Source organism: Saccopteryx bilineata, chromosome 11 (assembly GCF_036850765.1).
Source record: "Saccopteryx bilineata isolate mSacBil1 chromosome 11, mSacBil1_pri_phased_curated, whole genome shotgun sequence".
NCBI lineage: Eukaryota > Metazoa > Chordata > Mammalia > Chiroptera > Emballonuridae > Saccopteryx > Saccopteryx bilineata.
In genome coordinates this window covers 71179446-71197342 of record NC_089500.1, presented here as the reverse complement: position 1 = coordinate 71197342, position 17897 = coordinate 71179446, and the positions used below count along the sequence as shown (strand labels likewise).

Below are 17897 nucleotides of genomic sequence, written 5' to 3'. Positions count from 1 at the left end.
TGACTATCTCTCCCCGTTTCTAGCTTCAGAAAAATACAAAAAAAAAAAAAAAAAAGATGGTCAGGTAACAGACAGCTTCAAAGTATACAGATTCCTTATAAAGATGGTTTCAGTTTAGTTGTAGAGCCCCTGGCCTTTTTGTATGACATGGAGAAAAACGTTTCCTCTTGGAGTGTACATGGGAGACTTGGCACCATGGATGGTGCTTTATAGTCAGCACGTGGAATTGGCGAGCGGCTCTCGGGTGCTGGTTCTCTTCCAGCTCAGTCCGTCCCCTCCGCGTCAGAGCCCTGCCGACTGCCAGCCAGCGAGGGAATTCAGAACGGTGATAACCGTTTTTATGCATCCAGCTCTCTCTGGCTGGGTTGCATGGTGGATTTCTCAAGTACCAGTCACCACTTAGAAATCTTTTGCCAGATCACAACAGCAGACTCGATAGATAATGTTGAGTCTTAGAACGAAGTTGAGCATCTGTTGTCAAGGAAATCCTCTTGAGTGTTAGGCAGTTTTAGTAAATGTGTAATTAATATTCTGGAGCAGCCTGCTATCCTATTTTGTTTCTTTTACGACATGGTTACTTACAAGACCTATATTCAGAACGCTGCTTTTTTTTTTTAACATGCATTTTTGGGGCTTGGTGAGTTGTTACTTAGATTCATTTCTTTTTTTTTTTTTCTTGTGGGAGAGACAGAGTCAGAGAGAGGGACAGACAGACAGGAAGGGGGAGAGATGAGAAACATTAATTCTTTGTTGCAGTTCCTTAGTTGTTCATTGATTGATTTCTCATATGTGCCTTGACCAGGGGCTATAGCAGAGTGAGTGACCCCTTGCTCGAGCCAGCAACCTTGGGCTCAAGCTGGTGAGCTTTTTGCTCAAATCAGCTGAGCCTGCACTCAAGCTGGGGACCTCGGGGTCTTGAATCTGGGTCCTCCGCATCCCGGTCCGATGCTCTGTCCACTGCGCCAATGCCTGGTCAGGCAGATTCATTTCTTTACTAAATGAAGGCACTTTTAAACATGAAGATATTTTTCCAGTATTATATTTCTCTACTTTCCCATCCTCATTCTAGCTTACATTGTTACAAGAAGAAATTAAATGATGTTTGAAAAGCTTACTTATTCTTTAAGAGAAAATTTGACTTTAGGAGCATTTCAGGATTCTTGCCCATCTTTTAATAGTATTTTTAAATTGCAGATATTGTTAGTTTAAATAATTCTTCTAGTCATCATCAGAGCTAGGTTGTAATTGTTTTTTCATCATACACTCAATAAGCTCTGAATCCCTGACTACACCCACTCCCTGTGATTGTGGACCTAAGCTGGACTGATTCCTTCCTGATGATTCACTTAGAGTGATGCACCTGCTCTTCACTTGTCAGGCCAAAAATTCTTTAGAAACCCTGAAATTGTGAAGAGTGTAATTTCATTTTGAAGCAGTCTTTTAATTATTTCACTGACAAATTTCTTTGAAGGTATTTATAGCTTCTTTTTGGCTTAGATTTTTTATTTTTTATTTATTTATTTATTTTTCTTTTCATTTTTCTGAAGCTGGAAACAGGGAGAGACAGTCAGACAGACTCCCGCATGCGCCCGACCGGGATCCACCCGGCACGCCCACCAGGGGCGATGCTCTGCCCACCAGGGGGCGATGCTCTGCCCATCCTGGGCGTCGCCACGTTGCGACCAGAGCCACTCTAGCGCCTGAGGCAGAGGCCAAGAAGCCATCCCCAGCGCCCGGGCCATCCTTGCTCCAATGGAGCCTTGGCTGCGGGAGGGGAAGAGAGAGACAGAGAGGAAGGAGGGGTGGGGGGTAGAGAAGCAAATGGGCGCGTCTCCTATGTGCCCTGGCCGGGAATCGAACCCGGGTCCCCTGCACGCCAGGCCGACGCTCTACCGCTGAGCCAACCAGCCAGGGCCTTCAGGAATCTTTTTTTTTTTTTTTTTTTTCCTTTTTTTTTCTTTTTCATTTTTCTGAAGCTGGAAACAGGGAGAGACAGTCAGACAGACTCCCGCATGAGCCCGACCGGGATCCACCCGGCACGCCCACCAGGGGCAACGCTCTGCCCACCAGGGGGCGATGCTCTGCCCATCCTGGGCGTCGCCATGTTGCGACCAGAGCCACTCTAGCGCCTGAGGCAGAGGCCACAGAGCCATCCCCAGCGCCCGGGCCATCTTTGCTCCAATGGAGCCTTGGCTGCGGGAGGGGAAGAGAGAGACAGAGAGGAAGGCGCGGCGGAGGGGTGGAGAAGCTAATGGGCGCTTCTCCTGTGTGCCCTGGCCGGGAATCGAACCCAGGTCCTCCGCACACTAGGTCGACGCTCTACCGCTGAGCCAACCGGCCAGGGCCAGGAATCTTTTTTTAAGAAGTGTAACATTTCCATATTTGTTTTTAATTGGCCTTCCCAGTTTAACTCTGGTAGAATTGAAACCACTTTTGTGTACTGTATGTAGAACCTGTTGTAATTGTCTCATGCTAGGCCCACATTTTCTTACTACTGTTTCTGGGACACTGAAGATCTGGCTCTGTTCTGCCTCGTCAGTTCAGGTTCTGCTTTTGCAGGGAACTAGTTCAGTCTGTTGACTTGCTGTGCACATGGTTGGCTTCATCAGGTAACAGTAAATGTGTATTTTATTTAGTTACCTAAATGATTTGGATAGAATATCCCAAACCAACTACATTCCAACTCAGCAAGATGTCCTGCGGACAAGAGTGAAGACCACAGGCATTGTGGAAACGCATTTCACCTTCAAAGACCTGTACTTCAAGTAAGTCATGAGCCTTTTGGCTGGATGGGCCTGAAAGAAATACCTTTTCTTTAGTTGGTATCTCTTAATCAGAGTAAAACTTCTCTAGGCAATATTTCTTGGTTTAGAAACTTATATTCATCAGCTAGTATTTGAGTGTTTTAACTATGGGAGCCCAAGTATTTTTTCTCCAAATAGCATAAATGCATTTTTCCATTTGGAGGAGCTAAATTTAAAATTAAATTGTAACTTAAGTATCAGTAAAAGTAATCATGGTTATCAATGTTTATTTATAATTTTATTCTTTTCAGCTGCTTTTTGTTGGGACCGCCAGAACAGGTATTGAGTATTTGCTGTTAAAAGGGTGACAACAGTACTGATAGGACAGGAAACCAGTTCTGTGGCCTTATTCTGCCTTTTTGGCATTAAGATAGAAATGTTCTTCTCATCAGTGTCATTCTTTTTTACCGGGTTGCATATCCCTTTAAGATAATGGAATGTAGTCATGGCTCTCGGACTGACCTGTGCACAGTATCGTGCACAACTAAGTTATTAATATAGTGCAGAATGGAAAAGTGATCTGGGCCCAGAGGTATTTTGGGGAGGGATGATGGCATATAAACAATGGCTGTTTAGAGAAAATTCTAGTGTTTTAATACAAAGGATTTTCTCATCTGCATTAGTAATTCCAAAATAGGCTTCAGCTTGTTCTATGTTCATGGTCTTTTGCAAATATTAGAACTGTCTTTGGTTCCTGTTTTCAGCTTTTGTGACCTTTGAGATTAGAAGTAGACTTTTCCTCTTCAGTATGTGATGTTCTTTTTAGCTACCTCGTTATGCACGTACCTAGAATGTGATGGCATTTTTGCATGCAAATGTAACTTAGCTCAGATCCTCTCTGTTTTTTCTCTGAAAATAATCGATTCAGAGGACTTGTGAAGTGCACAGATTTTAATGTATTACTGTGTAAACTAGATTCAGTTGAGGTCTTGAAATCTTTACACACCTAAACGGATTTGAAACCTGGTACAGGAAATAGCAGTTCACCTGAATAGCTATAGACTAGAAGAGCTGCTTATGTTTAGTACTGTGGGTTTATTTAACAAGAGTAGCAGAAGCCACTTGGATTATCACCCATGAAACCATAGGAATGAGATGTCTCTTTGTACTGTAAGATTAGTAATCCATTTACAATTAAATGTTGTGACCCTTGTTTATTTAATGTGGGGAAACTTTCTTGTTGATTTTGTTATAGATTGATCTTTAGTTAGATAAATCCCACTGGTCTTCTTATGTCAGGATATAATTAAAGTGCTGTACCCACTTTATTATTGGCATGCAGATATCTTGTAATGAAATACTATCCTTTCTTACTTTTCCTCTTCTCTCTAGGCAAAACCACTATCCATTTATTCAAACATTTATTGAGCATCTACTATATACAAGGCATTGTGTAATTGCTTACTTGCCTCTCAGTTATGAGGTAATGTTTATAAAATGTTGATCTGTGAGTGAATGATATTGTAATGTTAATATGTGGTAAAAACCCATCTTGGGAACTTCATAGTGTTCAACCAGTTTTAGGGACTTTTCAGAAGAAAATGGAGTAAACTGAAAATATTGGTCTCTCCTTGAGATACGTCCATGGTGAAACCTATGACATTAGCTTTCCTAAAATCTATAGTGTGATCCTGTATTAAAGCCAACTTGGGATTGCATCATCATAGCTATCATGACTAAAGGGTGAGAAACACTGCAAGGTCATCAGAAGAAAAAGTTGGGTCATGAAGAGATAAGATGACTGTTCTCTTCAAACACACATTGAGAAGTTACTCAACTCTCTTTTAACTTCTCTCAATCTCTGCAGGGAAACAATTCCTGGAAATAGACCCCCAGTCACTGTAGATCTGATAAACTAAACCAGCTTGGCAGAGTTTTAACCTTTAAGCATTTTGTCTCCATCATCAAACATACATCTTATAAATGTCTCTAACCATTTGTGCGTACCTGCTCAGACCCCGTGCCAGCCGAGACAAAGCTGTGCAGGTGTTTCTAGTCCTGGAGGAGGTAGATGAGGACGTTGCTGACAGAAGTTCAGCAACTGAGTCAGGGTATCAAGAAAGCCCCCAGAATGGAGCAGTGGGCACAAGCGAATCTGGATGCAACATCGCATGTGTGCACATTTGAGGTTTAATTATTATTAATTAGGTTCAAATAAGACTTGGGGTTGAGACACATTGTTTATAGTTTGTTTTTAGATAGTGAGTTCTTAAAGAGTCCTACCATAAAATACAATTTATTTTCCATAATTACTCTCTAAAATATTATTTTCTTTGAGCAAGGAAAACATTATCTTAGTTATACCTCAGTTAAAAAAGGAAATCAAATCAGTGGGAGAGGTTGTGAGGTTATGGAAGAGAACACAAGTTGGGATTTATATTGTGTTCTGTCCTCTGAACGAAAGAGGTGGGTCATTGAGAGATGCAGTGGCGTGGGGAGAAGAGCTTGGGGGCTGGAGTCAGTCTGGGGTGCAGCTCCCCACGCCCCATTTGTTAGTGTGCCTCAGTTGTTCCATCTGTAAAACGGGTACCTACAGGAGCACTGTGAGGGTTAGATCAGTTAATGTACTGAAGTTGTTTAGGGTGGTGTCTGGCACCATGGTAAACAGTTAATAAATATTAGTTGTATTGCTAGTATCTTAAGCTGTATCATTCAGCTTTTTATTTTTCCTGTCCTCCTTCTCCTTCCTTTAGTCCATTTTAATGCTTAGTCTGCTGGCATGGCACAGCTGGTACAAGCTTCAGTAGAAAAGGAAGCTCAACTCATTCTCTAAAAGGAGAATTTTGATTATTCTGAAAATTTATTTTCTCATATTTTATTTTGCTTTAAACCACAGATAATTATTTTGACAACATTTTGTCCGCTCTTTGGTTTTTCTGTGATAAACGGGGTTTGGAATACGCAGCAGATGTGCGTGTGTGACCTTGCTGAACTTGTGCTTTCCCCCTCACTCAGGATGTTTGATGTAGGTGGCCAAAGATCAGAACGGAAGAAGTGGATCCACTGTTTTGAGGGAGTGACAGCAATTATCTTCTGTGTGGCCCTCAGTGATTATGACCTTGTTCTGGCTGAGGATGAGGAGATGGTATGTCAGAGCTGCTGAGAAAAGCCTGTCTTGTGCATCCGGGGAGTGGAAAGTAACTCGTAGGAAGGAAGACTTTGTACACCTGTGTGCTCGTCGGATCAAAACTTACTAGTCTTCATCTTTTTCCTTGTCGGTGAGGTTAGATTTTCAGAATATCCATTCATGCCCTGTTAACTCCTAAGAGATGACAGCACATGAGTCTGTGGGCAGGGTGAAGTCCTCTCGCCAGCCAGTCCTCCTTCCCAGCGCCAGCCTTCCAGGAATCACAGAAACGAGGACCAGCCCAGCTTTTGTTTTCAGTGTCTGGCTTAATCTCATGAGTGCCATTCAGTGCTTTGAAAACTTCTTGGTCTGTTTTTTCATGAACAGTAATCCACCTTTACTTTTTGTTACTGACCTATCGTTCTTTATTTCTTTTTCAGAACCGAATGCATGAAAGCATGAAACTGTTTGACAGCATTTGTAACAACAAATGGTTTACAGACACTTCAATCATTCTCTTCCTCAACAAGAAAGATCTTTTTGAGGAAAAAATAAAGAGGAGTCCATTAACTATCTGTTATCCGGAATACACGGGTAAGGAGTCATGACAGATTCTGTAGGAGGGACCCACCCTAGGTCAACACAAGTGACTCACCTACAGCTGCTTTTCATGTTGAACAACCAGCTTAAGTGTGTGATTAAGACCCCTTAAGGCCAAAATGCTATTCCAGACATAAACGAGTTTACTAGTTTGTTTTATATGCCTGTCCTCTTTTTTTTTGAGGAATAGAGAGAAAGACAAAAATAAAAATTTAGTATAAATACATTCAGGAAAATACAAGAATAGGGTACAATCATTGCACTCAAGAAACTGACATTAGAGGGAGGAGAGGGGCATAAAGAAAACCAAATAAAAGGTGACAGAGGGTAATTTGACTTTGGCTGATGGGTATACAACATAATCAAATGTCAAAATGATCTGGAGATGTTTTCTCTGAATTTATGCACTCTGATCTATGTCGCCCCATTAAAATTAATTGTCTAAATACAAATTTTTTAAAAACTGACATTAGTTGTAGAGAGACACACACACGCATAGAATTTCACTGTCATATGAGATGTTCATGAATAAGAACAGAAGCAGTGCAGTGGTTACCCTGTGGGGTCAGTGTTGTCTTTTTCTAGAGGAAATGACATTTGGAATGAGATGGTAAGAGGATGAATTAGAAATCACTAGGGAGACAGGGCAATACAAACATTTTAAAAAGAGGGAATAGCATGGATGACAGTACAGAGGTGGAAAAATGTCATGGTTGCTTCTGGAACTTAGGAGTGTGGTGTGGCTGGAGCTTTAGGGGGCGGGGGAATGTTTTGGAGGGACGGGCAGGGGAGCTCACGGAGGGCCTGGCTTCCTGTGCTGAGACAGTGGGGAGCTAGTGCAGAGTTTAATTGGGAAACATGTAGGAACTGTGTTTCAAAAGGATTATGAGATAAATGGCAACAAAGATAGTAGGGGAGCTGAATTAGTGGAGGCTCTTTGGATGCAATACAAACTTTGGTGAGGACATCATAGAAGCCAAGAGCAAGAAGGAGACATGTTTGAAGAATGCAGTCAGAACTAGCAAACAGACAGCTGTCAAGAATCCTGGAAACATTTCCTATTTTTTCCTCCTTCTCTGTGTCCTTTTCTTTATTCTTTGCTCTTCTTACCAACTTTTTTTCCTGCTTAGTTTATGTGACAAAAGGTGGTTCTGCCACAGTTTCTATGTCTCCTCCATCTATTTATTTACTTATTTAATTGAATTTATTGGGGTGACTTGGCTAACAGAATTACATGGTTTCAAGTGCACGGTTGTACAGCACATCACCTGTACACTGTATTGTGTTTACCTCCCCCACCCCGCAAGTCAGGTCTCCCTCCGTCCCCATGTATTCCCCCTGCACCCTCCGCCACCGCCTCCCCGCCACACCCCCTATTCTCTTCTGTTTGGAAGACCAGGCTAGGCTGGGATTGGTTGGCCCTGGGTTCAGGTTCTTGAACATGCCTGCCAGGGCTGCACCACCATGACCTTTAGATCAGAGCTGGGTATTTCCCAGGGAATGGGAACGCTTACTCGCTGAGCAGACAGACACTGGAATGCTGAGGTCGCCAGTTCAAAACCCCAGGCATGTCCGGTCAAGGTACATATGAGAAGCAACTATGAGTTGATGCTTCCTGCTCCTCCCCCTTGTGCCTTTCTTCCTCCCTCTTTTCTCTCTAAAACCAATAAATCTTTTTAAAAAAATAAAAAAGTCTTGTTAGGGTGAATGGATGGACAAAGAATGGTAGGTCCATGCAATGAAATATTATTCAGCCATCAAAAAGGAAGAACTGATGGGTGCTACAGCTGGGATGAACCCCATAAACATTATGCTGTGTGAAAGAAGCCAAACACAGAAGGTCACATTTGTGTGATTCCTTTTATAGGATACATCTAAAATAGGCAAATCCAGAGAGACAGAGGGCAGATTGGTTGGTGGTTATCAGGAAATTGCCGGGTGGGAGTGGGGGAATGGGGAGTGATTAATGGAACTGGGATGTTTTTCTAGGGTGGTGAACAAGTTTTAAAACTAGAGAGAGGTGGTGGTTGCTTAACATCTTGAATACAGGAAATGCTGCTGTATTGTACACTTTAAATGGTTTATATCAGTGGTCCCCAGGCCGTGGACCGGTACCGATCCGTGGGCCATTTGGTACTAGTCTGCAGAGAAAGAATAAATAACTTACATTATTTCCGTTTTATTTATGTTTAAGTCTGAACGATGTTTTATTTTTTTAAAATGACCAGATTCCCTCTGTTACATCTGTCTAAGATTCACTCTTGACGCTTGTCTCCGTCGCGTGATACATTTATCCGTCCCACCCTAAAGGCCGGTTTGTGAAAATATTTTCTGACATTAAACTAGTCCGTGGCCCAAAAAAGATTGGGGACCACTGGTTTATATGGTATGTGAATTTCACTCAACTTTTAAAGAAGAGCAGTTAAATTTTGAACCAGAGGGAAGACCTCTCTAAGGCCAGAGACACAAATATAAGTGCAGATAGCAGTAATTTTTTAAGCAAGGTGTTGAGCTAAAAGGTTTAAATTACAACTTAAACCCCTTGGCCACTGTTCCTCAGGGAGGCTGGAAATCCGTTCAGGATGAGGTGGGAGGTGCGAGCTGGGTAGTGAGTGTAGAAAGTTAGGCAAGTTTTAGGATGCGAGTAATCTTTCTTAAGCAACATTAATGTTCCATCTGGGAATCTTCACGCATAGCAAAATCCTCAGTGTCACATTTTAATTTTTTTAGTGACCTTCCAACCCTGTTTCCGTTGACTTTATTCTGCGTAAGGATTCTCACAGTCCTGATTTCCCAAGTATCAGCATCTGTTCCTACAAGACCAAATAGACTTCAATCATCTACCTTTTTTAAATTGCATGATGTCAAGAAAATCATTTCAAGCCCCTGCCAAACTATCTTCCTTCAGTTCTTTAAATACTTTGTTGAAATAATACCCCCTTTTTAAGCTTTTCTTTGTTATTTAGTGTTTATATGTAGTTGCTGGCATTTTTTGTCTTGCTTAGTATCACTGAAAGTAGCCTCTGGTGCCCAGGAGTGACTGTGTTTTTGTTGCGTTGCCCTGGTTCGGTAGCCAGTTTCTAGGACTGCTCTGAAGGCTCACAGGCAGACAAGATGGAGGAGGAAGCAGGTGGCTAAGGGTGTTCATTACAAATGTGGTTGAAAATGGGGTTTACTTTTGGTCCACTCACCTTAAAAAAATACAGCATTGCCTCGAGCGGATAGTTCAGTTGGTCAGAGCATCGTCTTGCTACACCAAGGGTAGCAAGATTGTGGGTTTGATTCCCGGTCAGGGTCCATACAGGAATCAACCAACGAATGCATAACAACAAATTGATGTTTCTCTTTCTCTTTTTCTCTCTTTCAAACCCAAAATTCTTCCCCAAAAAACTGCATATTGAGATAAAATTCACATACCATAAAATTACTTACAGGTATGTAATTCAGGGACCTTTCCATTTGTATCTATTAGTTTACCTTTGGTTATTTAAATTATTACCATGCAGCCCTGAGGCTAAAACCCTTAACATTGGAGTGATTTTGAAAAGAAGCAGGACTTACCCTTTTGAATTATTTCACTTAAGGAGCACAGGCTTTGTGACCTTTTAAACTATTGTGTTCTAGAAATGTCTTCTATTTCCCTAGTTTTCTGCTTTCTAGAATTTGTAACCAAAAAGTCGAAATGAAAAGAGGAAGGAGAAATGTTAGGTCTTGTTTTTCTAGATCTTTGTGTGCGATGATTTTATTTCATTTATACTGATATGAGTCTGCTCTCAAGAAGAATCTAGTGATTATAGAAATATGGAAGTCTGTCAGTGTTCAGTTGGGTCACATTCCCTGTCTTCGTCAGCAAGTGGTGCTGGCCTGACTGAGTTGAGTTCAGGCAGCTGTTATAGTTGGAACTGAGACTATTGGGTGTCCGTTCAGGTTCCAACACGTACGAAGAAGCAGCTGCTTACATCCAGTGCCAGTTTGAAGATCTGAACAGGAGAAAAGACACCAAGGAGATCTACACCCACTTCACCTGTGCCACAGACACCAAGAACGTGCAGTTTGTTTTTGATGCTGTTACAGACGTCATCATTAAAAACAACTTAAAGGAGTGCGGACTTTATTGAAGTGTGTGGGTGTGAGAGAAAGGTAAACCTCGGATGGCTTTGTTGACAGCGCTACAGTGACATCTCTTGACTTAGCAACGCTCTCTAACTAAGGATGCTCTTCTTTTCCAGTTATGACCGTGTGGAGTATTGAGACCAGACTTCCGTTGCTGTCTCCCGGGGCAGCGGTGAGCGTCAGCGGGACCAGGCATGGCAGCGCCTGTGGAATCTTAGCACTGTCTAGCACAATCTTCTGTATTAGGGAACTTTAATTGACACGAGATGCTAAAGTCAGACATTGGAATTGGAACAAATGTAAAGTATGAATCAGGACATCGCTTGGTTTTCATAATCTCAATGTTTAGGGCCGATGTGAGGTTGAGGTGCTGCGTTCCAGAACTCAATGTGTAGCTTATTCTTTTCCCCTCTTCTTAACAGACCATCAGTAGTTCATTTTTAGAGGGTTTTTTTCCATCAAGAATAACTTTACTAAATTTTCTTTGTTTGCAAAAGAATCTTTATTAAAACACAGTCTTAACTATGCACATTTGAGCAGATCCTCTTGAAAATATTCCTCTTAGTAGGAACTCTTTGTTTTTTAACTTGGTATGGTCAGAGTATAATATTTCTGTAATTATGTAATTCTTCAGTTATTGGGGCTATAATTATGGCTTTTTTGGATGAAGTTTTGCATTATTATCCTGTTGAAAGTACCATTATGGTTTCTAAATGGTAATTACACTGTAATAAGATTCTAGCTCTTTTTTTTTAAGCCTTTAGTTAAAGTTTAACTTGGTTTATGCTGATTAGCAAATTACTAGATAAATGCTCCTGTAGTTTGGTAAAGTCAACTTCTTGGATACAGACACACCCACGGCAGCTGCCAATCAGAAATGCAAATTGCTCAATTTCAAACAGAACCAGTGACTTTGCTGCTACATCCCTACCGAATTGACTGCTTTGATTCTTGTTTGTCTCAGTCGCAGGGAGTTTTGTAAAAGATACCCCTTGTTTTCCACCTTCCATGGCCTTTTCTGCTGGGAAACATCTAACGTGTGTTAACAGTGCATGCCTTTACTTTGTAAACGTGGTGCCAAATCCCTGTTTGCCATTGTTTTTATTGTAGCAATGTTAACTTCCTTAGTACCTTCTTTTGCCGAAACAATTGCATTTTGGGACCTTTTTCTACTTTGTGTGTGTACAGATTTTGATCTGTTATAGTTGGCGGCAGTATTAAAATGGTGAGTAAAGAGTCCAGGTTTGTTCCTGTTTGTAACTAGTCATTTCTGGACATGTTTCTTTTTGCCCCGGTGAGTGCGCTTTGGCATTTGTCTGAGAGTGGGTTTAGTAGAAAGGTTCCCAGGAGGTCTAGTCTTCTGGTGCAGTAGTATTGTGAGTCTTGGCTGGCCTGAAGGTCTTATGTCCTGTCTGTGTAAGTGATTTGTAGTCACAGTCCATTTTCCAGATTTATATTTTGGTTGTGTGGAGAGCTATATTCGCCTCAGCCCGCAGGTCCCTTTGTACAATGTACAGCAAATGTCTTTGACTATTGGATGGTCCACTGGGGGAGGCAATGAAGAGAAGACAGTTTGAGCATTCTGTATCCACAATTTAAGCAGTGCCTTTGGGGTCCAGTCTTTTAGAACTGGATTCTATTTCATTTTTTGATGTGACCTATCACTGGTTTAAAAAAAAAAGTTTGGTTCAAAAAGTAAGCCACAGTAGTTCAGTGCCTTTATTGGTAGTGTTGTTTTTTCTTATTCTTTTTCAGCAAATATAACTCTGCAGATAGTAAACTATGTTATCTAACAAATTTTTTTTTTAGGGTTGGAAAACTGGTGATTGACTTATACCTACAATGTAAATAGGTTTGATAGTTCTTGTTTGTTTTGAATATATCTTTTCCTTATTGTGTTCTGTAAATAGAATCATCTGGAAATGAGAACTGCTCCAATACTGTTGTAACTGTGGTCATCGGTGATAGTCTGGGCTAATGGGATGGTGTTGTTCATAACCCAGAATAACAGATAAACCAAAAAAAGTTAATTTTATTTTGAAATGCATTTTGTATTTGCATTTGAGTACATCTACATGTTCATTTTTAGCCCTTTGTTAGTGAGAAACAGTTCTCCACTTTTCTGCCTCTACACCATTTACACTTGTTCTGTATTTACATGAAGACCAACCCCTACCCCATCATCCCAAATAATTTAACCTAAATGCACACACCTTGCAGACACAGGGACTCAATTTAAATTCAAGGGTTTTCAAATATGTCTTAGGTCCACATCATCTGGCTTTATCTCAGAGATGGACTCTTGGCCAGTGGGCTAGTAAGCTGTAGCTTTCAAAACATCATTCTGATTATCAGCCTTGCAAATCACTATCGTATTTTGAAATAAAAGATTTTTTTTCTTACAGCAGAATTAGAATGTGGGGTGAAACATATCTACTAGTTTGAAGAAAAAGGATTGATATTTGTAATCAAAGAAACACAAAGTTGCTTTGTGTCTTGTCTGTGAAGAATGCTGGAAATTTGTGGTGGATCATATTTCAGAACTCAAGTGGCCAGGCTTCGGACCATCCAAGAAATAAGCACACCTAAGAAAATTAAATTTTAATAAGAACAGTATTTATTAGACCCTAGCAGGAAGGACTGCAATAGTAACTTCATTTTGTTGACAGTCATATCTTCACCTGATTAACCCTTGGGCTGTAGAATTGCTGTCCGTCCACTGAACTCTAGTTAAAGAGGAAGAAGCATCCTACTTCTTCATGGCTAGTATTTCCTACCTTACAATTCAGCCTTTCAACAGTTTCACCTCCTGGCATGAACATTCCAAAACTTTTATAGTGACTCGGAAGTGCGGGTTAAGATGACATTCTCATCTTGGAGAGTTAGGTGCCTAAGTCTAGGTCAGTTTATCACTTTATTTTCACTGATAGATGATTCTTTTTTACAAGGTGCTGCATTCTAAGAATAGATGGACCAAATTTTTAAAAACAGTTCTCTAGCCTTGTTTCTTATTTATTCTCTCATGTACTGTTTGTTTTATATGCACATTTTGGAGTATTTAAAAATAATTGCTGGTTCTTCTGATTCATTTGCCCACCTTATTTTTGTACCTCCTGGTCATTGTTCTCTGGTTTGTAGTTGTGACTTTGAACACTCTTTGCCTCGCCTGACTAGTTCCTTCACCGCCTATCCATTCGCTTAGCATAGGTGTGGGGCGTCCTGTGGCCGAGCGCCGTGCTGTACTGGCCGCCACACATCCGGTAAAGGCACCCTCATTTCCATTAAACCTTGCCTTTTTTTTTTTTTTTTTTTTTGTATTTTTCTGAAGCTGGAAACAGGGAGAGACAGACAGACTCCCGCATGCGCCCGACCGGGATCCACCCTGCACGCCCACCAGGGGCGATGCTCTGCCCACCAGGGGGTGATGCTCTGCCCCTCCGGGGGCGTTGCTCTGCCGCGACCAGAGCCACTCTAGCGCCTGAGGCGGAGGCCACAGAGCCATGCCCAGCGCCCGGGCCATCTTTGCTCCAATGGAGCCTTGGCTGCGGGAGGGGAAGAGAGAGACAGAGAGGAAGGAGGGGGGGGGGTGGAGAAGCAAATGGGCGCTTCTCCTATGTGCCCTGGCCGGGAATCGAACCCGGGTCCCCCGCACGCCAGGCCGACGCTCTACTGCTGAGCCAACCGGCCAGGGCCAAACCTTGCCTTTGATTGATGGATGTTTCCCCTTCCAGATGTTCATTCACGTCCTCAACTCATTTATAAAAACCTAAAAGAGCCTTGACTCCCTTCACTGATACCACTTGAGAAATCTTTCATATGTGATACTGACTTTAAGAACAAAGTGATCTCAGTTTCCCAGTACTTCAGGTAATTTCTGTGTTCTACTCCAAGCGCAGTCGCGCAGATGGGAGCTATGACCTTGGGCCGGCCGCAGCTGTCCACATGGCGTCATGGCCAGCCACGCGCAGGAGGCCTCACGTTGAAAGTTGGTCTTGTTAACAGCTGTGGGGAAGTAAGAGGAAGATGTAAGTGAGGTATCAGAGAACTAAATTCCAGGATGGTCCAGATCTTTGTTCTGTTACCTTTGGTTAAGGTTTACACGCCCCCTCCGCAGCCCCACTGTCTTGTCATACCCTTTCCCGAGCTCTGCGGCCCAGACCGGGGCGGGACAGGGCGGTTTCCTCCAGCACTGAGGCAAGCCTCGAGCTGGCCTAACTCGGTCTTCTCAGGAATGAGATACACGGAATGTTACACGGAGTGGGTGCCTGAGATGCACAGTTAAGATACAGACATTCCTTGGCTAACCTACTGCGTTAAGATGTCTGGGACAGGTCCTAGGAGCATGTGTTTACTTAATTCCTCAAGTGGTTATGATGCAGCAGCTAACCTGGGCCAACATTTGGGGACAACTGAGTAGCGCCTAATATTAAATTCAGTATCAGCACAAAGAGCAGGCAGGTAACCTCAGAATCACTAGTGAACAACTGAGTTCCTTTTGCCAGTAAGAAGCACTTTCTGTGCATGATTTACAGTGTCTTCCGCCCCAAAAAAATTCTGTTAGTATGAGAACTGCTCAGAATATTCTTACATTTCAGATACAGAGTGTTGAGTTTTTATAAAATTAAAACAAAACAAGAAACGGGCTTCTAAACATTTATTTATATCACTACATTTTTGCAGTGAAACTTGAAAACTACACACATCAAAGTAAAGATAAAACCCTGGGACAGCACTAGCTGTATACGTAATAACTTGAACATGTACCATTGGGGAATAAAGGGCAACGCTAGCCGGCCTGAGCTAGGGAATGAAAGTCTTTGAGAGGGTTTGGGAAGGGGCATGATTGAGGAGTCAAATATATATTAAAGGCTTTGTATGCCCAGTGCTGTTCTCTGCCCGAAGTCTATGGGGATCAACAGGGTTGCAGAAGCAACATAATTAGTAGGTGCACAGCGGGGACACGGCGTCTCAGTGTATAGTGTCACTCAGCTGTAAGGTTTTTGAGAGCTACAATGTTAAATTTTGTACAACTTGATTTTTTCATCTCCTAACCCAGCGATTTTCAATGTCTTTCATCTCATGGCACAGATAAACTACAATTCTACGGCACACCAAAAAATGTATTTTTGCTAGTCTGACAAAATATATAATTTTTATTCACACTGGATGGCTATTTTTGTGCTGGCTGTTGTCATTTTTTTATTTGACATCCTAAGGGAAAAGAGGCCAGTGCCTCTGACTAAATCGTCAGGCATCACATGTTTTAAAAATTCTTGCAGCGCACCGTTTGAAAATCTGTCCTAACTACTACCCTCATGCGCCCGCAGTCCCTGTGGGAGAGGTCCTGGTAGACATACATCACAAGATGTATGTCTAACTTGCCTGTGCTAACTGTTCACTCTTGCTCGTGTAGCGTCAGGGTCCTGAGACCTCAGACTCAGGAGGATGGAGAGTTTGGTGTGCTAGGTTCTGGTTTTTCCCCTGCTCCCGCCTACCTGTGAAATCTTTCAGTTTTACATCACTATTCTGTTAACTAAAGACAGGCTTAGTGATACCTTCCAACTGTGATGTTCCATGGCTCTCATCAAATAGAAGTAACATTTAATTTAAACGTGCTTTGTGAATATTCATGATATTCCAGATTATACTGCAATATAAAAAACGTCATCTAAGGCGCTGACATCCACGAACCGGGTTCATTGCAGCTGGTCTGGTTGTCTTTGCTCGCGTCACTTCCCGTGTTCACTTTGAGGATCTGAAATGAAGTCCAGCTGTATGGGGAACAGGTGAAAGGTCTTTGTTCTGCATGTAAATCCAGTTCTTTATTTTCTAGTCATATAGTGCTTGCTTTTCATGACCAAAAGGCGGAAAAGACCCCTTCTGCAATTTGCTGGGTGTCTGACCTTCCCGAACTGTCTTCATGCTTTTTTTTTTTTCTTTTTCTTTTTCTTGAAGCTGGAAACGGGGAGAGACAGTCAGACAGACTCCCGCATGTGCCGACTGGGATCTACCCGGCACGCCCACCAGGGGTGAAGCCCTGCCCACCAGGGGGCGATGCTCCGCCCCTCCGGGGCGTGGCTCCACCGCGACCAGAGCCACTCCAGCGCCTGGGGCAGAGGCCAAGGAGCCATCCTCAGCGCCCGGGCCATCCTTGCTCCAATGGAGCCTCGGCTGCGGGAGGGGAAGAGAGAGACAGAGAGGAAGGAGGGGGGGGTGGAGAAGCAAATGGGCGCTTCTCCTGTGTGCCCTGGCCAGGAATCGAACCCGGGTCCCCCACATGCCAGGCCGACGCTCCACCGCTGAGCCAACTGGCCAGGGCCTGTCTTCATGCTTTGACCTAGCAGGACCACCAGAGGTTCTGGCACACTCCTCAAGGTCCCCGGCCTGACGCTGAAGTCCTGCTGGGTTCTGTGTTCCGGGCTGGGGGTGGGGGCTTCTCCACCCAGCGTGGCTGGCACGCTTTGGTCCAGGGTACGCCACCACGTGTAGACTGGGTTTGGAGTGCTGGTATTTCTCCCCTTGGTGATGGGGCTGTCCTGATTTGAACTGTTTGGGGTACATGTAAATGATTTTTTTTTTAAATCGGCATAGGACCTATTACAAGTCAGTGTCTTTACACTGCTTTTAAGATTGGATTTGTGTGCTTCTTTCCTCATTCTTATCCACAGAAACATAAAAGCCCATCTCTAGTTATAGTGGGTGTTTTTCCATTTTTTTATTGTGGTAAAATATATGTAACATAAAACTTACCATCTTAAGAATCTGAGCCCTGGCCGGTTGGCTCAGTGGTAGAGCGTCGGCCTAGCGTGCAGAGGACCCGGGTTCGATTCCCGGCCAGGGCACACAGGAGAAGCGCCCATTTGCTTCTCCACCCCTCCGCTGCGCCTTCCTCTCTGTCTCTCTCTTCCCCTCCCGCAGCCGAGGCTCCATTGGAGCAAAGATGGCCGGGGCGCTGGGGATGGCTCTGTGGCCTCTGCCTCAGGCGCTAGAGTGGCTCTGGTCGCAACATGGCGATGCCCAGGATGGACAGAGCATCACCCCCTGGTGGGCAGAGCATCGCCCCATGGTGGGCGTGCCGGGTGGATCCCGGTCAGGCGCATGCGGGAGTCTGTCTGACTGTCTCTCCCTGTTTCCAGCTTCAGAAAAATGCAAAAAAAAAAAAAAAAAAAAAAGAATCTGAAAGCGTACAGTTCGGTGGTGTTTACATTCACACTGTCCCATACTTGTCACCTCCAACCGTCTCCAGAACTTTTCATCTTCCCAAAGTGAAGCTCGGTCCCCAGTAAACACTATTCCCCTCTCCACTCAGCCCT

At 43.1% G+C, this 17897-nt stretch overlaps 1 protein-coding gene across 1 annotated transcript in view; it reads left to right on the top strand.

Annotated features, from left to right (window-relative positions):
- GNAI3 (G protein subunit alpha i3) overlaps positions 1-11823 on the top strand; it is a 43104-nt gene extending 31281 nt beyond the window's left edge. The window contains exons 5-9 of the mRNA XM_066247624.1: positions 2637-2765; positions 5760-5889; positions 6312-6465; positions 10399-10611; positions 10701-11823. Of these exons, the coding sequence (XP_066103721.1) occupies positions 2637-2765; positions 5760-5889; positions 6312-6465; positions 10399-10589 (604 nt within the window). The 3' untranslated portion in view covers positions 10590-10611; positions 10701-11823. The remainder of the gene's footprint in view (positions 1-2636; positions 2766-5759; positions 5890-6311; positions 6466-10398; positions 10612-10700) is intronic.
- The last annotated feature ends 6074 nt before the right edge of the window (positions 11824-17897 follow it).